This window comes from Bubalus kerabau, chromosome 22 (genome assembly GCF_029407905.1).
Source record: "Bubalus kerabau isolate K-KA32 ecotype Philippines breed swamp buffalo chromosome 22, PCC_UOA_SB_1v2, whole genome shotgun sequence".
NCBI classification, from domain to species: Eukaryota; Metazoa; Chordata; class Mammalia; order Artiodactyla; family Bovidae; genus Bubalus; species Bubalus kerabau.
Window position 1 is genome coordinate 41217306 of NC_073645.1, and position 25740 is coordinate 41243045.

Here is a 25740-nt window from a genome sequence, read left to right on the forward strand (position 1 = left end):
TGGTGATGGACAGGGAGGCCTGGCGTGCTGCGATTCATGGGGTCGCCGAGTCGGACACGACTGAGCGACTGAACTGAACTGAACTGATGGTACATAAACCATATACTCTGTAAAATATCCAGTAGAGAATGGGAATATCAACCTATTGATATTTCTGGGAGAAAACATATGTAGGTTCCCACTAAGTTCCTTCCTCACATGAGTTTTAACCAAGTTTTACTGCAAATGAGTTTTGGCACCAAACTTAAGAGGGGGGAAAAAAAATCAATTTTCAAAGTTTTTTTTTTGTATTTTGGAATTACAGACAAGGGACTGGGGACCTATATATATTCAGAGATATGTAATTCATATCTCTGTTTTCCTTCACTCCTACTGACTCTCCAAGTTTTCACCTAGGGATATTTTCCTTCTATCTGAAGAACACTCCAGTATTTCCTCAAAAGGAGAAACTACTGATGAATTCTCCCAATTCTTGTCTAAAAATGTATTTCATCAGTTCTCTCCGTTTCATGATCACCTCATCTCCTAATATAACCAGGTATTTCTGACTGAACATCAGACACTGCTTATGAAAAATTATGCAAACAATTTGATGCCTAGGATAATTATCTTGCTACAGACAGAATTTACTTTTGCTTCTGGTAAGCCACTAGAGGAGCTAGCAAATCCAGACCATCTTCATTCCATCAGGAATCAAATGCCAGCTGCCACGACAGCTCTAACTGACCATTCTTACTATACCTTGGATGTGATGCTTTAGGTTTGGTGGGACCTGAACCCCAATTTTTATCACCCTACCCTTATAAACCCATCAAAGCTTTATAAAATTTCTCAGCCTGGAAATCCCATGGATGGAGGAGCCTGGTAGGCTGCAGTCCATGGGGTCGCGAAGAGTTGGACACAACTGAGCAACTTCACTTTCACGCACTGGAGAAGGAAATGGCACCCCACTCCAGTGTTCTTGCCTGGAGAATCCCAGAGACGGGAGAGCCTGGTGGGCTGCTGTCTATGGGGTCGCACAGAGTCAGACACGACTGAAGTGACTTAGCATAGCATATGACACTACTCTTCCCAAATAAACAGGCACCTCTAGGAGAGAAATGGCTCAAATGCTAGTCTCCCATCTCTAGATTTCCTTCTTTTCCCAGATCTTGGTCCTATAATTCTTCACTTTTTAATTAGCTCCTTGGACTTTTTTTTTTTTTTTTTACATTTTTGTTTTTTGACCATGCCACAAAACATGTGGGATCTTAGTTCCCTGACCAGGGATCGAACTTGTGCCCCTGCAGTGGAAGGGTGGAGTCATAACCACTGGACACCAGGGAAGTCCCCATCCCTGCTCTCAGCTGTAGAGCTGGTCTAAATGACCCAGCCTTGTCAATCATACGTCTATGGCTGCACCTACTAGAGCACCTTGCACGCTAGCACAGGAAAGAGCAAGCTCCAGTAGGTTCCCCACTAGGGACCCCTACAACCCACTGACCAGCTCAGTTACTTTATACTGGCTAAGAAATCAACAGTGATTAAGAAAAGCAAATGGGAATCTTTGATGTTTTGGATAAGAAAGTATGCCCATCAAAAATTAGCATTTTTAGAAGATTCAGTTCAGTTCAGATGCTCAGTTGTGTCCGACTCTTTGTGACCCCATGGACTGCAGCATGCCAGGTTTCCCTGTCCATCACCAACTCCTGGAGTTTGCTCAAACTCATGTCCATCAAGTCGGTGATGCTCTCCAACCATCTCATCCTCTGTCGTCCCCTTCTCCTCCTGCCTTCAATCTTTACCAGCATCAGCGTCTTTTCCAATGAGTCAGTTCTTTGCATCAGATGGCCAAAGTATTGGAGCTTCAGCTTCAGTATCAAGATTAGTCAGTCCAAAAAAAAAAACAGACTGGGCAAAGGAAGACCAGTTAGGAGAGTCCTGCACTAGAGCAGGCACTAGCCAGCAATGACAAGGAAAAAGATGACAGCAGTGGGAATAAAAGGGGACAGAAGCAAATCAAATGACCGTATTCTATCAACCTTGACTATCACCTGGAAATAAGAGATAAGAGAGAAAAAAGGAGTCAAAGGTGAATATGAAATAACAAGCCTGAGAGTAAAACTGATTTGAGAGAAGAGGAATTTCAATTTATACATGAATATGGAGTATCCAAAAGGAGAAATCCAAGTTGAAATGTCTAATAGGCATTTGGAAAAGCTGGTTTGAGCCATCACCTAAAGTATAATGATTGCCACAAGTTTCAATAGAATTTTCTAAAACTAACCAGAATGAATATCATTTACTAAACTAATAAACCAATTTTGGTATATCAAAAAATCAGAACTGTAAATTCACATTTTGAGGCTTTGGAGACATAGGGGGAAAAAACAGAATAGAGATGTTCATCCCCATATTTAAAGAACAGAGGAGTGAAGCACAAGTCCGGGAGAACGACTTTAAAAAAAAAAAACATGCAAAATGTCACAGTTCAAACAATCTAGTAGTTTAAGTAAAAAAAAAAAAAAAAAAAGTGTGGATACATACAAGAAAAATACAATAGTAAGTAGAACACTAAGTCGGTTTAGCTATGAAAGTGATTTAATAAATTTAACAACAAAAAAGTTTTTAACTTACCAAAGTGGTCAAAAGTCATTGTTCAACAATACATTTTTTCAAGAATAAGCAAGTCAGATTATGCTGTTATATTAAAACATTTAGGTTTGACAAATTAAAAGAATCTTTTAAAATATCTAAAACCAATATTCTATAGTTTTTAAGTCAATAACTGGGGAACATGAAACATTATTTCATATACTCTTCAGTCCCTTCAATACAATATGGCTTTTGATAGAAATAAATAAATCATTCTGACAGTGTAAACATACACACACCAGTAGTTATTTTAAGATGCTCTTGAAAGGTAAGAGGTTGATGCCCTAAAGGTCCAACTCACTGATTATATTAATCCCAACACCAAATTTCTGATTACCTGCCAAATGCACCTCATATCACACTCCTGTTTTAGCTCGTAACAGCATTTCATTACTACACTCAGAGCTGCAAACAAAACATTCCACCCAAACGAAACTCTTCTGACTCAAGGGACCTGAGCATACACTCATGTTCTGTCCCAAATGAAAACTGTCCTTAAGGTCTCTATAAAGTAGAGATTACATCACGATTATGCCACACACCTGCAACACTGAATAAACTGATATACTGCATTAAGTGAAAAATGAATTAATTAATAAAATGCCTACACAACTAGTTAGGACTTCCCAGATGGCTCAGTGGTAGAGAATCCACCTGTCAATGCAGGAGACGTGGGTTTGATCTCTGGTCTGGAAGATCCCCTGGAGAAGTAAAGGGCAACCCACTCCAGTTTCTTGCCTGGGAAAGCTCATAGACAGAGGAGCCTGGTAGGCTCTAGTCCATGAAGTCACAAAGAGTTGGACACGACTTAAGAGACTGACCAACCACAGGCATCCAGAAACACAAAGATTAGTGGTCACTAATTATGCTCCTCTTCCCACTGGTCATGGTGCCGAACATTTACTTGACAAACATTTGGTGAGCTGTAACTGTGCCAGGCACTACGGATAAAAAGACAAACAAGACAGAGTCCCTGCCTTCTAAGGAGGAAGGAGCTGTCAGGTGTCCAGGCATGGACGCAGGAACAATACAGAGTTGTTATTGCCAAGATGCTATGGGTACAAAGAAGAAAAAGTTCCAGTGGTGTTCTGTTTGTCTGAGGGAAATGCGAGGGTGCTAGGAGAAGGCAATGGCACCCCACTCCAGTACTCTTGCCTGGAAAATCCCATGGATGGAGGAGCCTGGTAGGCTGCAGTCCATGGGGTCGCTAAGAGTTGGAAACGACTGAACGACTTCACTTTCACTTCTCACTTTCATGCATTGGAGAAGGAACTGGCAACCCACTCCAGTGTTCTTGCCTGGAGAATCCCAGGGATGGGGGAGCCTGGTGGGCTACCATCTATGAGGTCACACAGAGTCGGACACAACTGAAGTGACTTAGCATAGCATAGCATAGGAAGATTTTACACAGGTGGACACTAATGAGTTTAAGCCTGAGAAAAGAATGAAGCAGCACCGGCCAAGAAGCAAGCAAAGAAAAAATATCTTAGACCTGAGAGTAAAGGAACCAGATATTTCGGTAAAGCCACTTCATTTTAAGAATGAGAAAATTTGCAAGATGATATCAGCATGCTTAATCAAGAGGCAAATAGCTGCTGAGGGGCAAGAATTGAGACCAGAGCCCAGGTCCCCATATTTTTATCCACTTCACCCTGCTATTAATAATGGTTTGACTTAACAATTTTACAACAGAGATCATTTCGAAACAAGATTTTTCATAGTCCCATGTTGCTGAACTCAAAGTAGGATATGTATTGATTCTAAAAATAAACTAAACTAAGTTCCCTGGTTTTACATAGTATACTATCTGCATATTTATCAATATAGCTTTTAAAATTTTAGCTATCACCTAATACTAGCTCACAAGAGGTATCACCCCTGACTACATTTTAATTTTTGTAAGAATTATCCCTATATTAATACAAGGTAAAAATTCTTTAGTTACCTAACATGCCATATTAGTAATGGTAGAGAAAACACGCATTCTGATACACACCGAACCAGTGGGAGCACATAACTTGGCACAACTTTTGTGTATCACAAAATATGCACAAAGTACATGAGATGGCAGGTAGACCTCAGAGATACTATAGGTTCCACTGCAGACCACCACAATAAAGCAGTTATCAATAAATCAAGTCACACGTATTTTTAGTTTTCCAGTGCTATAGTCTATTAAGTGTATAACAGCATTATGTCTAAAAAAAAACCAATCAATGTACATACTTTAGTTTAAAAAAACCAATCAATGTACATACTTTAGTTAAAAAAAATACTTTATTGCTAAAAAATTTTAATCATCATCTGAACCTTCAGCAACCTAAAGTAATAATATCACTCATCACAAATCACCATAACAAATACAATAATAATAATGATGAGAGAGCTTGAAATATCACAACAATTGCCAAAGTGTGACACAGAGACACTACGCAAACAGATGTCCTTGGAAAAATGACGTCAGTAGACTTGCTCAGTACATGGTTGCCACACACCTTCAATTTGTAAAAAACGCAGCACCTGTTAACTGCAATAAATCAAAGCACAATGAAACTTACAAGAGCGATTATTCACTGTAGCACTGTTAGTAATAGCCAAAGACTGGAAGCAACCTAAATATTCACTGGTTAAAAAATGGTTAAATAAACTGAGGTACATCCATAAAGCAAGGGACAATGAACTATGGTGTATTTGTGATAAAGAATAAAGGAGCTCTACACACAGAGATCACTCTCCAAAACCACAGAAACTCACTCTCCGAACCTCAGTGACTCCCAGGTATCAGGTCCCCGTACAGTCCATCCTGGGCAAGTAACAGGTTACCTTTGGGATACCAATAACTGATCAAGCAAATTTATGCCAGAGACTGTAGCAAGTGGTCTTCCAAAACTATCGGTTAGACAGAGCTTGATGATACTACACTACAAGGCCCTCTACCTTTAAAAATATTTTACAGTAATATTCTAATTGTAAGAATGAAAAGTCTTACAGTGCTTACAAAATTAAGTACCAGAAAAATCTACTCAAGCAGAAACTGCAATACGACAAACAGCTTTGGCAAATCAGAACTCTATCAGTCAAATTAATGACACACATGAAGTCAGAGCATAAGTGTAAAATGTATTATAAAATTTCCAATTCACATTTCAAAGATGACTTTTATAAGTAAGCCAAGTAATATATTTTATCCTTATAAGTTGAACCGAAAGGTTTGCTTTCTGTTTAGAAGACTATTTAATATTATTTCAATAATAGCAAAAGAGTATTAATAATACGATCCTTTTTGAGATGAGTTTTTTGCTGATCTAATGAAATCTCTGGTATATCCTACACCCATAAGATCACCTAGATTTCAGGTTAAAAACAAGATCAAACTCAGATTTCTACTAGAAAAATTTTCATTACCCAAGAGATAACAAATATTCATAAACATTCATTCACTATACATTTTATTCAGTAAGTGACGGCTAGTGTGTATCAGACACCGGGCAAGGTACTAACGCACAATAATGAAGACAGACATGCACCTCTGCTCTCTCAGGACATGCTACTGGGCCAGGGGGTGTGGGGAAAGGAACAGCTAAACTAGAAATTACAATACACAGTGAACTACCATGACATACTCAGTGCTAGAGAAGCACAGATAAGGGGTTCCCAAACCCAGACTTGGGGAACAAGGTTTCAGAGAATGTTTTCCAAAACAAACGATGTCTGAGCTGCAGCTTGAATGTTAAGTTCACAATGACTGAAAATATAAGAGGGAAGAGGAAAAGGAAGAATGTTTCAGGCAGTCAACTTAACATGGGAAAAGTCAAGATGTGAGAGAGTACCTAAAGCGTTCAAGGAACTGAAATAAGTTCAGGAACAGAAAAGCCATTATTGCTGTTCAGTCGCTAAGTCGTGTATGACTCTGCGACCCCGTGGACAGCAGCATGTCAGGCTTCCCTGTCTTTCACAATCTCCCAGAGTTTGCTCAAACTCATGTCCATTAAGTCAGTGATGCTATCCAACCATCTCATCCTAAAAGCCATTAGGCTACAGAAATAAGCAGGAGTCAAGACGATGAAAGGCTTTCTAAATCCTGTTCAGAAGCTTAGATGTTATTCTAACAGGAATATGATTATCAGAGCTGTACTTTAGAAACAGGCACTCTAAAGTGCAAGGTTCTAGTTACAAGTGTTAAAAGTACAGGCAAAGCGTCAACTGAGAGGAGCATTTTAGAACACACCTAAAAAGACGTAGCCTGGACTGGATGATGGAAAGTGGACAGGAGCCAAGACAAAAGGAGAACATAAATGGGATTTGGCAATAAATTGTACGTGGGGATTCAGAGAGGGTAGAGTCGAGAATTATTAAGCAAACCATTCAAAGCCACAATGCACAGGTCTTAAGTTTTACCTGTAATTCATATACAATGCCCAGTACTAAATATATTTGTTAAATGGATAAAGATTTTGTATTTACACATGTACGTATGGCTGAGGCCCTTCGCTGTTCAACCGAAATTATCACAACACTGTTTGCTAATCAACTATACCCCAATACAAAATAAAAAGTTTAAAAAGACAAAAAAGACAGATTTTGTATTTAATGGCAAAAAAGTGACAAAAACAATTTATACCAACAAAAGGAAAAATATATATCTGGCTATGATAAATACAACTCTGACTATAATTTTTTTTAATAAGCTACTTTTACTTAGTACAACAACTGTTTGGGGTAAACAAAAACTAAGACACCTCAGACCACAAGGGAAGCGAGGAACAGTATCCAAATAGCAACCCAGCACTTGCTGGAAACTGGGTATTTCAGAATTGCTGAAGCACATCCTGACCGAGGGGGGACCTCGGTGATCTACTGCTGCGTGACTCTTCTACACATCCTGCAATTTCTACACTGCAACTAAAATGTGAGCTGGCCCTGGAATAAAGACAGTACGTGACCTTCAAGCACTGGAAACTACTGAGGCGGGGAGGGCCAGCGTGCCATCAAGAAGCCAAGTGCCTCCTTAAACAAAATATTTCTGCAACTTGCCCCAGATTTTACAACTGGGATGATGTTCGTCTGTAGAGCTGACCAATAAAATGCTAACTTCAGTTGTTAATATTAGCAAATATTAGAAACTGGTAGGCAAATAACGCTTCAAAGATAACAATAAAAAAAAAGTTCAGAAAAAATTAAAATATACACACGTTCATAATACAAAAGTCACCAAAGACTGAGGTTAACAGAACAAATAAAGTTTTAAAGAAAAGAAATGCTGACATGGTTAATAAATGGAATTAAGGTCGGAAATACACATAATCTAAAAATGTCCACAGTTTATGTTAAATTTTCAAATTAATCTATTCCCAAGATGACACAATTTGAAGAAGCAAAAATCGATACAATCAGTTCTTTACCTGCAGCTCCTTTGAGACTCGTTCTAAGTGGTTAGTTATCTTTTTAATCAGATCACTGTACATCTGCTCCGAGTGCTGCTGGCACACGCATTTATACACACAACTGTGGGGAGGAGGGCAGACAGAAAAATCAATGATGACGCACCAACTCAGCCCAAGGTAAAGGCATCCCTCTATATATAACCACTGGTGAATTAATTCGGGCCTAACAAAGTGACCAACTGCAGCTCTTAAACAAAAATGTACCCTGCCCCAATCCGCGTTCAGCCAGAGGGGCCAGCACTGCCAGCTACAAAGAATCTTTCTGAGGATCCTATTAACTATTTCATCAGTACTAGATAACCTAATACTGGGTAATAATCTGAATTTGACTATGGTAACTACTTAAAAGTCAGCCTCTCTCTTTGACACTGAAAACTGAAAGTGAAAGTGAAGTCGCTCAGTCGTGTCCGCCTCTTTGCGACCCCATGGACTGCAGCCTACAAGGTTCCTCGCTCCATGGGATCTTCCAGGCATGAATACTGGAGTGGGTTGCCATTTCCTTCTCCAGCAGATCTTCCCGATCCAAGGATCTAACCCGGGTCTCCCAAATTGTAGCCAGACGCTTTACTGTCTGAGCTAATAGGGAAGTCCCATTAATGAACGTTAAAATAAGGAAGAGAGAGTGATGCACAGGGAAGTTTCTAACTCACAAAAGTGTTTGCAATGTACGGTCTCTGTGATTCACTTGTGCATTCACAGCTGTCGCTGCCTCCTCTTGTGACTGGGCTGATCTGACATCCCACCCCAGTCCTCACTAATGTGGCTACTTTCACCTTCCAGGAGCTGGGAAACAAAATCACCAAAGACAGGTAAACTTGTGTATCATAAACATCAACAGAACAAGCTAGCACCTCCCCATGACACTGAAAGGACAATTTTTTTTTTTTTTTTGCCTTTTTCACTGACCTCTATAATGTCTGCATTGTGTTGGTGGGGGTGGCAGGCTGAGGTAGGGTGAACAATACCTTGATTTGAAAACCAATTCTGAAGTAAGAAGTACAAATAAAACCCCCAATCCACAAGTGTGTAATATAAATAATTTATAGAGCCTCACTGTATGTATCATATATTACATGCATACATACTGCCATAATTCAACTTGCTGTGAACCTCAATATACCCTCTAAAAATCCAAGCAAATAAAATCTTGACTTACCTGTATATCTGTTCATAGGATATGGGGATATAGTCACCAGGACTCTGAGTTAAAAGCTGATCTATGGCACCATCCAATTTTGGCCAGTATGTGCTCTTATAATCTTCAATAGTTATAACATTCATTACTAAAAGTAAAAAGTAAGATGAATATTACTATGTGCCACATATAAAATAAACACAAATCATAGCCGTTTTTCAAATTCCTCTAATTTTATATTGACGATCTATCACCTAAATACAACTCAATTATTATTTCACTTCCAATTTCAAAAAGCCCAGTCTGATCAGGGAATTTAAGCAGCCATTAATTATGATTTTAAAAATTACTATACAAAAGAGAAAAAAAATTACTATAAATCTACCTATCATTAAAAATAACAAAACAAGCAATTCCCTCTGGTTCCCTTTGCAGTTTTCGGTGATGACTGAAGCGTTCCTAACACGCACTGACCTTCAAATACACATTGTCCATGACGCGACAAGATGGCCTATTCAGGAATCGCAATGAAGCTCTAGGAAACTTAACTTCTAATCAGTCTTTACAGAAACCCCTGGGAAAATCTACCTAAGGAAATGACTGTGGAGATTAAATTCCAAATGCTAGAGTGCTAGACACGTGCCAAGATTTTATGGCACCACCAGGAGCTCCTGGACATGACAATGGCTGTGCTGCAGGCTCACGAGATCCCACCCTTCAGAGAAGCCCAACAGAAAAGCGCTGAGGGACTGCAGCCGTGTACTGAAGGCTTACCTCATTCCTAACGGCTGGCTGGCTCTTATTCCTTCAGGATGGGTTTAACAAAGCGTTTATATAACAGCCTGTCCTAACTGTGAAATCCAGGGGTGATGGGTACTTTACAGCAATGAAATGCTAATAGTGAAAAGAGCTACCCAAAGCACCTAAAATAACTTGCATCTTAGGAGTCTCAGTAGGAGCTAACAACTACTAGATCAGCCATTTTACTATTGAGTTTATCAGAAACTTGGGAGCAGAAGGGTGATTTCCCCAAGAGGACACAGCTAATCCCTGGCAGTGGTACCAGGAAAAGCAAAGTCTTGATCTGACATCTTTCTATCACATTAGTGTTAGTCGCTCAGTCATGTCAGATTCTGTGACCCCATGGACTGTATGTAGCCCACCAGCATCCTCTGTCCGTGGAATTCTCCAGGCAAGAATACTGGAGTGGGTTGCCATCCCCTCCTCCAGGGGATCTTCCCGATCCAGGGGTCAACCCGGGTCTCCTGCATTGCAGGCGGATTCTTTATCGCCTGAGCCACCAGTCCATTTCCCAATTTTAGGTTCACTAAGGTTCAAGATATTTCTCATATCTCTGTGTCACATCTATTGTGTTTGTTCAATATTTTCTTTAAATCAATTCACTTTTTGGGGTAGGGCTTTAATATACTTAAAGGACACTTGAGGATTTAACTAGTGATTTACACAACATGGAATAATCTTAAATGTGTTCTGCTAACTGAAAGAATCAGACCAAAAAGGCTATATGTATATGGTAAGACTCTCTTATTTATAAAGGCAAAACTGTAGGGAGGAAAACGGATCAGTAGCTGCCAGAGACTGGAAGGTTGAAAGAGTGACTGTTGACAACAGGAAAGCAGGAGGAAATGTTTAAGACAATGGACTCTTTTGTATGGATATGTGGTGGCGGATACACCACTCCGTGCATTTCTCAAAACCAAGAGAACTAATCACTATAAAAAGTACATTCACTGTATGGAAAAAAAAAAAATTCAACCAGGATGTAGTAGTAAAGATGGAATGTAAACTGTGACAAATAAATCTAATTTACAAATGAATCACATTGCTGCCACTAAAAGAAAGGGCTGGCGGGGGCGGGGGCGGGGTTTGGGGTGGGAAATGGAGACGAAAGTAATGTTCTGACTCTAAACAGGGCTAAAGACGAAAAGAACTGGACGTGCGTGTGCACACATAGGCACACACACAAAAGGCAGAAGGTGGTCAGATCCTGGAGGGCCTTATGAGCGGTCGAAAGATTCTGCCTTTCACTCTGAGTTAAGAGGAGGAGGGTTTTGAGCAGCCAAGTTATGTAATCTTTGATTTTCTATGTATCATTCCAGCGGCCTTATGTAAGAAAGCTGTGAGATGGTGGGGGGCTGGACTATGTGAGAGCAGTGAGGACAAGAGGAAAGGTCAGATTCCGCATGTATTTTAAGGGAAAGCCAACAGGATTTGCTGATGGTTTGGATGTGGGATGTGAGAGAAGGGTCAAGGATGACTCTAAAGTTTTTAGCCTGAGCATCAAAGGATAGGGGTGCCACTGACTAAGATGTGGAGGACGCAGGAGAAGCCACACATTCAGGAGTTGAAACCGCTGGTACCCTGCCCACCTACTCTGCCCACAAAGGCCATGGGGGGGCACCTACCACTGTTTGCCAAAGTGCTATCTGGCTGCCACTGCTCTGCCTGAGGGAGGGGCAGGTTGGAAGTTCAAGAGAATTAACACCCCCAGGAGCCACCATCAAGTAATGACTAATGAGTCTGCGGGCACACATCCCCAGCATCTCCCTTTACTCTGGGTGAATGCTGCGCCGACTCCCAAGCCCCCACTGGGAACACACTCCAGTTGCCACGGCGCTGACTTCTTTACTGGCTTCCTTACCATCTCAGTCTCTCATCTCCACATTCTGACAGGTGCTTCCTAGAATCACCCCCTTGGGCATAAAACTACCCATTCTTCAAACAAAACAAACAAAACTCATCAAAAACAGAAAAGCAGTGCCATATTGGCAATATACCCCATAAACATAAATACAGTTGTTAAATTCTAGTGAGGTCCTACTGCCTTGAAAGGTTGAGTGAAGCTTGCTTTCCCAGCGATAAAAGGGGATCAGCAGATATTGCGAAGGGTTACATGCTAGCTCCAAAATACCACCTCCCCTTATGCCAAGTCCCTTCGCTGTTTAACAACGTTGTTAATCGGCTATACCCCAATACAAAACAAAAAGTTTAAAGTCTGAAGAGAAAAACTGAAAATAACTGAAAACCAAAGAACTCACTCTGTGATTCTAGGTTACGGAACCTATCAGTGTGTGGGAGACTGCAGGACAGAGGAGCCTGGCATGCTGCAGTCCATGGGGTCACAAAGAGTTGAACACAACTTAGCAACCGAACAATACAACCTCAGTGTTCATCATCTAAACCACACCATACACCTGCTCCATGCCCAAAGCTGGGAGCTGAAGACGCTAACATGTTCAGATCAGAAAGAAAACTTCAAGTCCCAAAAGCCAAGAACGAACAGGCCAACCCACAGGCTCCTGGACAGCTCAGGTCAATGAACTCCATCTGGCACTGGAGCCGCCTGCTTTCCAAGCACGGGTCCCACACTTGTACAAATCTCCAAGGCAAAGATCTGATGGAGGAAAAAGAACCTAAGATGTGAAGTCCCGCAGGTAAGGACAGGATGAAGTCCCAGTACAGAAGCAAAGATTTCTGATGCCTCTCGTATATCTTTCATGTGGCACTAAAGAAAAAAAAAAAAAAAAAAAAGCTCTGCTTTTAAATATCTTTGAGAACAGACTTTCAAACCAAAATGAAAAAGGCACAAGTCACAGCAGAAAATTTTAACTACTATTTCCACATCTAAAAATAAGTTATAGCTATTTCCACATATATTTTGCTTGAAAAACCACAGAAAACCAATTAACTTACTTGCTACCTATTATGGAGTGAATGTTCACATCCCCTCAAGACTCATGTGTTGAAATCCTAACCCCCAGGGTGATGGTATTAGGAGGTGGAGCCTTTGGGAGGTTTTCAGATCATGGGGGTGGATCCTCATGAATGAACTGAGTGACTCTAGGGAGCCCCCTCACCCTCTCCACGATATGAGGACCCAGGGAGAAGGTGGCCTTCTATGAAACAGGAAGCAGGCTCCCTCACCAGACTCCCAATCTGCCAGGGCCTTGATCCTGGACTTCTCATCTCCAGAAATGGGAGCGATAAATAAGCCACCCTGTCTACAATAGTCTGGCCCAGCAGCAGGAACACTAGCTAGCATGTGGCTTCTCAGGAGCCACCCAATCTTCACCACAGTAGAAAGGAAGGCAGAACACAGATCAGCATCTGCCAGCTACAGGGAGTTAACCCTAACCTTCAGCCAAAGATCAAGAAGGGTTTTCATATCACTCTGCAGTCAACACTTAAAACAATCCCGACAACTTTTAAAATACTTAATTCCTTGCTAATCTCAACCCAATCTCTGATTTAAAACAAACCAAATAATATTAGCCATCTGTTTGGTTTATCTAACACTTGATACACACAGCCTCAAACACTGTGTGTGCCTGAACCCACACAGCCTTGAATTCTAAAAATAGATCCTCTTGTTAGAGAAAGGTAAGCAATCCCTTTCAACTCTGCCCACAAAAAAAGTTCAGACTAATCAAAAGAAATATAAAATACAGAACCTAAACAAAACCTAACTGAATTTTATCTAGGTTAGATTCCCCAGCTTTAAAAAAATGCACTATTTTTCAAAGTGCCTAAAGAAGATACTCTAAACTCAAATGCCTACAAGGTCCAGGCCAGTAACACAGATGAGTAAAACAGACCTGGCACAAGAATAAAAGACCTGTGAGCATTTCAATGAAGTGGAGAATGTACATGCCCTCTAAGAGACATTCAGGTTCAAAAAATTTAAAAACCCTACAGCCTCAAAACATCATGCCACAAGGCTTAAACTTTGAACCTCATAAGATAACAAGCTCACATAGCCTACTGAGAAAGTACTACAACTGATCTTTACTAAAATAAAGTGAAATAAAATCTGAAACACATGGAATAGCTGGAATCGGAGGTTCAGAGTACTGTCAGTCAGGTTGCCAATAAACGAGAAACTACTGGGGATATGTAATTCATACCAGGCAAGAATAATTATGTTCAACTTTCATACTTTGTTATCCAAGTAACTTATCAACACTTGACATATTATGTGTTAAATATCAATCTTCCTCAAACCAGACACAAGCCCTTTGGAGAAGGAATTCATTCAATGCTAGATTCCCAAGTCCAAACTAGCACACGATAGGTATTCAATAATGCATGTGAAGTAAATTAATTTAATGGAAGACAAAATAAATGCTTAATATAAAAACAGTTCAAGGCATACTACTTATTAGTAGCTTTGGAATTAAAGTGCATTTGGTTTCACAGACTAAAGCAAACCCTACCAGATATTCCTTTTGAGTTTTTTTTTTTTCTTGTTATTTGTTTGTAAGGGGAGGATATATTCAGAAATTATAGCAGGCATTATTAATTCATTCTAGATCTACTGCAAAGACTGGTCACTCCCTTCGATCAGTGGCTCCGAAAATGTGATACCAGGAGCAGCATCACCACCACCTGGAAACTTGTTCATTTGATGTAAATGCAAAACACGGCCAGGCCCCAACCCAGACCTGTGGGGTCAGAAAGGAGGGAGGGTGTAACACATGATGCAGAAATCCCTTTGAGCCCTTCAAGTGACTCTTCTGCCTGCTTCTTAGAGAAGCACTGCCCACTGCTCCTACTACGCTCAGGACAGCCGGGGGTCACAGGCGCTCCTCTGTTCTCAGCTTGCTAGCATGTGGTTGTTGGGTCTGAACAACTTCAACCGCAGAACAAATAAAGGTGCACGTGTAACAAAGAAAACAATTTAAAGGGCAGCTAGTCAAAAGAGCCTTCAAGTTCTAGTCTTCCATTCCCTTCTCCCCACCAAAAAAGCCACCTTCATTAAGAATTGGCTCCTAAAGGAGAATATAGTATTGGCAATTATGAAATAAATGATTAAGCCAAATTAAACAGGCTAAATTATGTCTCAAGCATAATGACTTTTTAGATTAATTACAACTAATTACAATGAGATAATCTGACAAGTCAACTAGGAGAAAAAAGATCTGGCTAGGGTAACATGATTTAAGAGAAAAATTATGATTTCTTGTGGTCACAGTGTGCCCATCTATCAATAACCATCTTGTAAATCTGTGTGGTCTAAAACTTTACCCCCTGGTAGAATATTCTTCTCCCTCCAACATAAGGGGAAGTCTGAAATCTTTCAAGCAATGGAGAGAGAGAACAAATCCTGTAGAATGGGGAGAAGCCTTTGGAAAAAAAAGGAACAGTCAGAGTGGAAGAGAATTAGAATCAGAATAAGGTTGTGCAGTTTAGCAAATAAATGGAGTTTTCCTCTTTCTTTAAAAAAAAAAAAAAAAATCCCTGTTACTTATTTCTCTCAAAAGGAAAATAATTTGATCCAAGCAAAGAAAACAGTAGTTTAGCTGCTCCCAAGAGAACTGCCCAGTTGCGGGAAAAAACAGTAAAAGAAGTTACCAAATCCTTTAAATATATTTTTCCATATTAGAAGGAAAAAAACAAAACCTGTACCAGCTACTCAGGTATATTTTGATTCACCATTAAAAGATAATAGCTAATGTTAAATGTTAATAAAGGAATTGTTTCTAAAGTAAGCTAAAACTTTTTAAGAGCTACATGCTCTATGGGGAGTTTATAAGTTTTAAGTTCTAAGTTCCATGTGTCTGGGAAGTTTCTAAGTTTTAGGGTATACGGTTTATATAACTTAATTTAAACACTATGAACAATATAAAATATCTATTGTGATCATTAAGAAGTCATTCTTTGTAATGTTGTTATATCCATGTAAACACTGAGTTACATTTATGTAAACAAATAACTAGATTAACATTTTGGTCCAGAAAAGAATTGTAAGATAAAGACACTGGAGCCTTGGAGAAAAGCTATGACAAACTTAGAGCATTAAAAAGTAGAAACCATGCATATTAAAAAGTAGAGACATGCGTATTAGAAAGTAGAGACATCACTTTGCCCACAAAGGTCCGTCTAGTCAAAGCTATGGTTTTTCCAGTAGTCACGTATGGATGTGAGAGTTGTACTATAAAGAAGGTTGAGCACCGAAGAACTGATGCTTTCAAACTGTGGTGCTGGAAAATACTCTTCAGAGTCCTATGGACAGCAAGGAGATCCAACCAGTCCATTCTAAAGGAAATCAACCATGAATATTCACTGGAAGGACTGATGCTGAAGCAGAATACTCTGGTCACATGATGAGAACAGCCAACTCTTTGGAAAAGACCCTGATGCTGGGAAGACTGAGGGCAGGAGAAAGTGATGACAGAGGATGACAGGGTTGGATGGCATTACCCACTCAATGGACACGAGTCTGAGCAAACTCCTGGAGTCAGTGAAGAGCAGGGAAGCCAGGTGTGCTGCAGTCCACGGAGTCACAAAGAGTCAGACGTGGCTGAGTGACTGAACACCAACCATATGGAACTATAGAACCTGCTTTGCCTCGCTTCAAGTGACATGTTTCTTTTCCCAAACACCATAAAACTTACACAGAAATACATTCCACTATTACTTAATTTGAGAAAATGTAATAGAAGGGTTGGGGCTTCCCTGGTAGCTCAGCTGGTAAAGAATCCGCCTGCAATGCAGGAGACCGTGGTTCAATAACTGGGTCATGAAGTTCCCCTGGAGAAGGGATAGGCTACCCACTCCAGTATTCTTGGGCTTTCCTGGTGGCTCAGACAGTAAAGAATCTGCCTGCAATGCAGGAGACATGGGTTTGATCCCTGGGTTGGGAAGATCCCCTGGAGGAGGGCATGGCAACCCACTCCAGTATTCTTGCCTGGAGAATCCCATGAACAGAGGAACCTGGAGGGCTACAGTCCATTGGACCGCAGGGAGTCGGACATGACTGAGCAACTGAGCACACAGCAAAATAGAACAGCAGAAAATTCCTTCATCATTACTATGTTACAAACAGAAAATAGCCGCTGAGGCCTACCAGCAAGATTGAAACTGACATTACTTTAGAATAATTCCTGCGCATTATTCCACAATATCACACTTGAGCCTGTAAAAGAGTTTCCGCAATGAACATGTTATTTATGAAAGCACATATATGAAAACGGTCAAGTGCTATCAATATATCCTTTATGGCTCCAACTCCAACTAATCTCAATCTCCCCATGCTCAAATAGAAAGCATCTGCTCAATTGAGGTTCCACAGGTGTGAACCATGCCAACTTAACTGTAGGTCTGCCACAGTTTTAAAATTCCATTACTTCTTGCAAGATTTAAAGTCAACTCTCCATGGCATTGACACCAGGAAAGTAACTGCAGTAAGAGCAGAAGGCAGGACACGCTGAGGCGCAAACACCAACAGGTGAGCTAATCTTGCCCTGCAGAACCCTGAGAAGTTCACAGGAGGACACTGAGCAAGGTTAGAGACAGAGAATTAGTGGGTGGAGTGGGAAGGGTGAAGGCTGGTTACAAATCTGTAGACTAAACAATGAGAAAGAGAAGGGTTATTCTGCACAGAAACTGAAAGATAAGAGCTTGGGACTCCAGGACAAGATACATGGTAGGTGGGTGCGTAGGTGGGAAGCTCAGGGCTGGTGAGTTGAACTGAAGTCAAAAGTCAAAACAAGAAATGCTCAAACATCCAACCCTGCCCCTTTTCGTTAATTCTAGACCGCCACTGGCAAGGAGTAATGTTTTTACTTCCTATTTGGCAGTTCACCCAAGAAAACAGCAGTTCTGCATCCAATTAGCCTACAGCGAAGACCAACACTTACAGAAGCAAAGTCCCTTGCAAACAAAGAGCTACCAATTACCTTTTCACTTTTAAATACGAATAGCTGGCAAAGGATCACCAAAATTTGCAAGGTTTCAGACACGAGACTGGAGAAGGAAATGGCAACCCACTCCAGTACTCTTGCCTTGAAAATCCCACGGGGCAGCTTGGGGCAGGCTACTATCCATGGGGTGGCAAAGAGTCGGGCACAACTGAGCGACTTCACTTCACTTCACTTCAGACACGAGAGACCAAAAAAAACAAAAATTGCAAAAACATAAAAGCAAAGATAATCAAGAGAATAAAATAAAACTTAAAAAAAAAAAACTTTATAATTACTATGCTCAGAGAAGACCAAATTTTTAAATGGTGATAAAAAGGAAGCAATCCAAACACTCTCAAGATTAAAAATGCAGCCACTGCTAAAATCCAACAGAAAGCGTCAGGAAAGTCTCCCTGAGTTTAGAGAAATAGAGGAATAGTTTAAGAGAAATAGAACATACTGAAAAATAGTTAACAGACTTAGAAGATCAAGGCAGGAAATTCAACATTTGACTACAAATAATTCCAGAGAACAGAGAGAATGTAAAGGGAGAAAAACACTGACTCACTAACCTAAAAAAGCATCCCGATAACTTTCTCAAGGGAAAAAAGCCACATGCAAAATAACAAGAATAAAAATTGTACCTGAATTCTCCACTGTAACAGTGCAAACTTATAAGTAAAGGAAGCAACAGTTTAAAAATTATTTACGTAAAAATTCTCAACCCAAAGTGTCAACTGATTATGAAGGAGCATTTTTATATATTCAACACCTGAAACTATTATCCATACACATTTTTCTCACGAGTTTGCTAGAAAATATGTTTTACACACACACACAGGAATATACCGGTAAAAAGGAAGACATGAAGTGAGGTGGCCAAGACAGCAGAGTAGAAAAATCCTGAATTCATCCCTTCTGCCATGGAAACACCAAAATTACAGCTCCTTACAGAGAAGCTATCTAGGAGAACGGCCCAAAAACTAGCAGAAAAGCTACTCCACAGCTACATACCTAAAGAAGGAATCACAACGACCCAAGTAAGAGGAGACACGGTACACTCAGGACTCACAATTCCAGGTCAGGGATTCACAAATGTGAGGAATATCACAATCACAGACGTTCTCTCCAAGGAGTGAGGCTCCTGAACCCACCTCAGGCTCTCCCACCCAGGGCTCCTGCACCAGGAAGACGAGCCCCAGAACCTCTGGCTTTGAAAAGCAGCAGGGCTTGTGTCCAGGAGAGCCTACCCACTTGCTGATCCTGGAGAGCCCCCTGGATAGGCAGGAGGCAAACCGGACTCCCCCTGGGGGTGGAGATGCTAGCAGCAGCCATTTGGGGGCGCCCCTTCTACCAAGGTAACACAGCCCTGGCAAGTGACACTTCGGAATCCTCCCCTAGCTTATTATTGCTTGAGGCTTACCCGGCCACCAGCAGGCAAGCCCCAGGCCCAAGGCCAGGCAGAGAAGCCTACCTCACCCTCCAGCAGGCTTCACAGCCAGGCTAGGGGCCAGGGCCACCCACCAGCGCACCAACCACAGAAGCCCCACCATAAGAGAAGGGCGCAGGCAACCCTACGGGGGCGCCCCAGAACATGTGACTCGGCGACCAGCAAGTGTGTGCTGCTGGGACCCACAGGATGTCTCCCACATGAGGCCATCGCTCCAAGACAAGGAAATGCAACCAACCCACCTAACACGGTGAACTGGACAAATGAGCAGAGGAACATGCGCCAAAGACACAAAAAACCTCAGAAAAAGAACTAGATGAAGTGGAGGTACACAATCTACTCAACAGAGTTCAGGGTAATGATCATAAAGACGCTTCCTACCTCAGAAGAATGGATAAACATGATAGATTTTAAATTCCAAACTGGGAAAGGAGGATTTCAAGGCTGTATACTGTCACCCTGCTTATTTAACTTCTATGCAGGCAGAGTACATCATGAGAAACACTGGGCTGGAGGAAGCACAAGCTGGAATCAAGACTGCCAGGAAAGAAAGTGAAAGTGAAGTCGCTCAGTCGTGTAGGACTCTTTGCGACCCTATGGACTGTAGCCTACCACACTCCTCCGTCCATGGGATTTTCCAGGCAAGAGTACTGGAATAGGTTGCCATTTCCTTCTCCAGAGGATCTTCCCAACCCAGGGATCGAACCTGGGTCTCCTGCATTGTAGGCAGACACTTCCCCATCTGGGCCACCAGACTGCTGGGAGAAATATCAATAACCTCAGATATGCAGATGACACCACCCTTATGGCAGACATCGAAGAGGAACTAAAGAGCCTCTTGATGAAAGTAAAGAGGAGAGTGAAATAGTTGGCTTAAATAAATCTCAAAGTTCAAAAAACAAAGATCATGGCATCTGGTTCCATCACTTCATGGCAAATAGATGGGGAAACAATGGAAACAATGAGAGGCTTTATTTTCTTAGGCTCCAAAATCACTGCAGACGGTGATTGTGCCAAGAATTTAAAAGACGCTTGCTCCTTGGAAGAAAAGCTATGACCACCTAGACAGCATATTAAAAAGCAGAAACATTACTTTGCCAACAAAGGTCCATCTAGTCAAAGCTATGATTTTTCCAGTAGTCATATATGGATGTGAGAGTTGGACCATAAAGAAAGCTGAAGGCAAAAGAACTGTGGTGTTGGAGAAGACTCTTGAGAGTCCCTTGGACTACAAGGAGATCCAACCAGTCCATCCTAAAGGAAATCAGTCCTGAATATTCATTGGAAGGACTGATGCTGAACCTGAAGCTCCAATACTTGGGCCACCGGATGCAAAGAACTGACTCATCTGAAAAGACCCTGATGCTGGGAAAGACTGAAGGCAGGAGGAAAAAAGGATGACAGAGGATGAGATGGTTGGATGGCATCACCAACTCATGGACATGAGTTTGAGCAAGCTCCAGGAGTTCGTGATGGACATGGAAACCTGGCGTGCTGCAGTCCATAGGGTCACGAGGAGTCAGACACAACTGAGCGACTGATCCGAAGGTTTTAAAATAGTTAGAAAATACTGAGAATCAAACAGACCCTAAGAATACAGTAACTGAAATTAAAAATGCACTAGAGGCAATCGACAGTAGATTAGGTAAAACAGACTAACGGATTGGTAATCCAGGAAGATGACAGTAGAAACCACCCAAACTGAACAGAAATTAAACTTTTGTTTCAGTACTTCCAATATTCTAAAGCACAAGAAATGAGAAAGCTCAGCTAATTCAATGCCAACGGACCTCTCCACCCAAATGTCCCACAGATAACTTAAAAAAGACACACATACACATACACCCCTACCTATACTCCTTCCTTATCCATATCCTCCCTTCTTCACTCCCAAATTTTATAGACTATAGTCCCCAAATGCTTTCAAACTACTGCACAATTGCACTCATCTCACACGCTAGTTAAGTAATGCTCAAAATTCTCCAAGCCAGGCTTCAGCAATATGTGAACCGTGAACTTCCTGATGTTCAAGCTGGTTTTAGAAAAGGCAGAGGAACCAGAGATCAAATTGCCAACATCCGCTGGATCATGGAAAAAGCAAGAGAGTTCCAGAAAAACATCTATTTCTGCTTTATTGACTATGCCAAAGCCTTTGACTGTGTGGATCACAATAAACTGGAAAATTCTGAAAGAGATGGGAATACCAGACCACCTGACCTGCCTCTTGAGAAATCTGTATGCAGGTCAGGAAGCAGCAGTTAGAACTGGACATGGAACAACAGACTGGTTCCAAATAGGAAAAGGAGTTCGTCAAGGCTGTATATTGTCACCCTGTTTACTTAACTTACATGCAGAGTACATCATGAGAAACGCTGGACTGGAAGAAACACAAGCTGGAATCAAGATTGCCGGGAGAAATATCGGTAACCTCAGATATGCAGATGACACCACCCTTATGGCAGAAAGTGAAGAGGAACTAAAAAGCCTCTTGATGAAAGTGAAAGAGGAGTGAAAACGTTGGCTTAAAGCTCAATATTCAGAAAACGAAGATCATGGCATCTGGTCCCACCACTTCATGGGAAATAGATGGGGAAACAGTGCAAACAGTGTCAGACTTTATTTTTCCGGGCTCCAAAATCACTACAGATGGTGCCTGCAGCCATGAAATTAAAAGACGCTTACTCCTTGGAAGGAAAGTTATGACCCACCTAGATAGCATATTCAAAAGCAGAGACATTACTTTGCCAACAAAGGCCCATCTAGTCAAGGCTATGGTTTTTCCTGTGGTCATGTATGGATGTGAGAGTTGGACTGTGAAGAAGGCTGAGCGCTGAAGAATTGATGCTTTTGAACTGTGGTGTTGGAGAAGACTCTTGAGAGTCCCTTGGACTGCAAGGAGATCCAACCAGTCCATTCTGAAGGAGATCAGCCCTGGGATTTCTTTGGAAGGAATGATGCTAAAGATGAAACTCCAGTACTTTGGCCACCTCATGCGAAGAGCTGACTCATTGGAAAAGACTCTGATGCTGGGAGGGATTGGGGGCAGGAGGAGAAGGGGACGACAGAAGATGAGATAGCTGGATGGCATCACTGACTCGATGGACGTGAGTCTGGGTGAACTCCCGGAGTTAGTGATGGACAGGGAGGCTTGTCGTGCTGCGATTCATGGGGTTGCAAAGAGTTGGACACGACTGAGCAACTGATCTGATCTGATCTGATAGTCCCCAAATGCTTTCAAACTGTGGGGCTGGAGAAGACTCTTAAGAATCCCTTGGACAGCAAGGAGATCAAACCAGTCCACCCTAAAGAAAATCAACCCTGAATATTCACTGGAAGGACTGTTGCTTTAGCTCTAATACTTTGGCCACCTGATGCGAAGAGCCAACTCATTAAAAAGACCCTGATGCTGGGGAAGATTGAAGGTAAAAGGAGAAGGGGATGACAGAAGATGAGATGGTTAGACAGCATCACCGACTCAATGGACATGAATTTGAGCAAACTCAGGGAGATAGTGAAGGACAGGGAAGCTTGGCATGCTGCAGTTCATAAAGTCGCAAAGAGTCGGACACAACTTTTGAGACTGAACAAGTCCCTAGATATTTCCAAATATGAAATCGCCTCTGTTCCAATCCTTGATTTGCTCAGGCTGTAACACCTCTTGTCATTACAAGCCCCTAACCAATCTCTATGTTTCCATTTACTCTCTTTTCTAATCGAACACGCTAAGACAAATTTTACCAAGGTGACTCCCTGTGGCTCCTGTTCCCACAGAAGAGAATTCCACCTCTAACCTGGCATGCCCTTTGCATCTAGACCTTTCTATCTAGGTTTAACTTGTGCCACTCCCTCCTCACACCCCGCTGCTGCTGCTGCTGCTAAGTCACTTCAGTTGTGTCCAACTCTGTGCAACCCCACAGACGGCAGCCCACTAGGCTCCCCCGTCCCTGGGATTCTCCAGGCAAGAACACTGGAGTAGGTTGCCAATTCCTTCTCCAATGCATGAAAGTGAAAAGTGAAAGTGACGTCGCTCAGTCGTGTCCGACTCTTAGCGACCCCATGGACTGCAGCCCACCAGGGTCCTCCATCCATGGGATTTTCCAGACAAGAGTACTGGAGTGGGGTGCCATTGCCTTCCTACAATAATTTCAAGTGAGTCTTCCACACAGGCTTCTGTCTCTGCAAAGGAAGTCTTTTCGAGCCCAACCCTGCCACCTCAGTCCTCCCAACAAAATGTTCATTTTCAAAGATTCTTTTTCGCTTTGTGCTACCATGGACATACATAACTTTACTACAGCATTTAATTATAACATATCACTATCATCTGTCCATCAACCTCCATGCTAAATTCTGTCTCATTCATCATGAGAGGCTAAAATATTACCTTGGCATACAGAAGACAAAAAATATCTGTTAGATAAAATGCCATCCTAGTCAGCACACCTGCAACTACAAATTACTCCTCCTCTATCTGTGGAGGTTAACAGCCAAGTAACTACAAACGATGAAAGAAATATGAAAGGCCAGTTTGCTCTGCCAAGACATATTACCAAAGAATACCCAAAATAACTTTTTATATAGCTTTTAAGTTTACAATGTGATTATATCAATATATGGTCTGCAGCTTACAGAGTTACTGTTTTTAAAGAGGAACTAAACAATACTCATTTTCTTGAAGGATTTGGGACTGGGCCTTACATAAACATTAATGGATTTCTCTTAGTTTCATCAGTGTCACTTTGTGCAATTTACACCAAAAAATAGCAAGACAAGGGACCTCCCTGGTGGCCCAGTGGTTAAGAATCCATCTGCCAATGCAGGAGACATGGGTTCAATCCCTGGTACGGGAGGATCCCACATGCCCGGGAGAAACTAAGCCCATAGGCCACAACTACTGAGCCTGTGCTCGAGAATTCACAATCCACAACTACTGAGCCCACGGGCCGCAACTACTGAAACTCTCATGCCTAGAGCCCGTGCTCCACAGCAGGAGAAGTCACCACTGTGAGAAACCCACACCCCGCAATGAAGAGTAGCCCGGGTCACCGCAACTAGAGAACGCCCACATGCAGCAATGGGAACCCTGCACGTCTACAAATAAATAAATAAAGGCAAGACAAGATCCCCAATGAGATCCTGAAATTCGGACAATCGGTTGATATCACAGTGATGTTTGCTGCTCTGGAGAAGGAAATGGCAACCCACTCCAGTATTCTTGCCTGCAGAATTCCATGGGCAGGGGAGCCTGGCGAGCTATAGTCCATGGGGTTGCAAGAGTCAGACATGACTTAACAACTAAACCACCACCAAATGCACTAAGATAGACGGTGAGAAGACACCAAACCACCACCACCGATGCCACAAACAGTGCATATTGTAGGGCCTGAATACATTAGCTGATCCACTTGGAAAAGAATCAACCTGGAAACTGGCAGATAGGACTTGATCAGATAAAGAGCAACTTTATTCAGGATTTACTAAAATTGGTTAACACTTTCACTAAATTCAGAAGTCAATTTTAACAGACTTCTGAATCACTAATTTTAAAAAGTGATCTCATTAAATTCAATTAAAAATACTGTGAAGATTTCATCTATCTGGAGAAGCTTCTGGTGTACTGTGCTCATAGTTCTCCTGAGATCATGACACAAGATCATCAGTCAATGCAAAATCCCTCCCAGCCACCTCCTTCCATCTACCCCTTCACTGCCTTTTATCCTCACACTCAGTTCCACCTGCCCGCAGCCCCAAACCATTCAGACAGGGAACCATTCTAGCCTATTTAGTACATTTGGAATATGAACAGATGTGACAGATGCTACATCTGAGCAGAGGCTTTCAAAGCCATTGGGTACTGCCGTCCACTCTCTTCCCTTTGCCTCGGCCAAGAGTGACAAGACCCAGAAGAGAGGTGTGCCTCACAATGAGATGACGTGTGAATAGTGACAGCCAGCTGTCAGCCAGGAACATAACATGCCCAAGAAATAAATCTTTACTGTTCCATAAGCTTTCTAAAATTCGGGGGTTAGTGTTATAGAAAGCTGACTAACGTGCAATGAAAAACTGAAGTAAATAATTTCACTTCCCAAATTACATTCCATCAGTCAGATACATCTGAATGAGATTTGGAAGGGGAAAGTGAGGCAAAGGACAGATTATTGTGGCTAGTGGCTCTGGCAAGCAAGGTTAGAGATGTCAGAGTTTGTGGCAGCCAAACTCTGAGTTTCAGCATCTGGTCACCAACTTCAAGGATGAGGGAGGCAACTGTGATGATTCAAGAACGCCGGTGGTGGCAGCAACAGCAATCGCAACCTGCCCTGGGGAGTGCAGCCAGAGGAGAGCCTCACTGGCTGCATGCCTCCAACCTATCCGACAACT

General features: G+C 41.8%; 1 protein-coding gene across 1 annotated transcript in view; it reads right to left on the reverse strand.

Annotated features, from left to right (window-relative positions):
* CACUL1 (CDK2 associated cullin domain 1) overlaps positions 1-25740 on the reverse strand; it is a 68990-nt gene that overhangs the window by 37092 nt on the left and 6158 nt on the right. The window contains exons 2-3 of the mRNA XM_055560666.1: positions 9235-9361; positions 8037-8139 (exon numbers count right to left, since the gene is read on the reverse strand). Coding sequence (XP_055416641.1) covers positions 8037-8139; positions 9235-9361 — 230 coding nt within the window. The remainder of the gene's footprint in view (positions 1-8036; positions 8140-9234; positions 9362-25740) is intronic.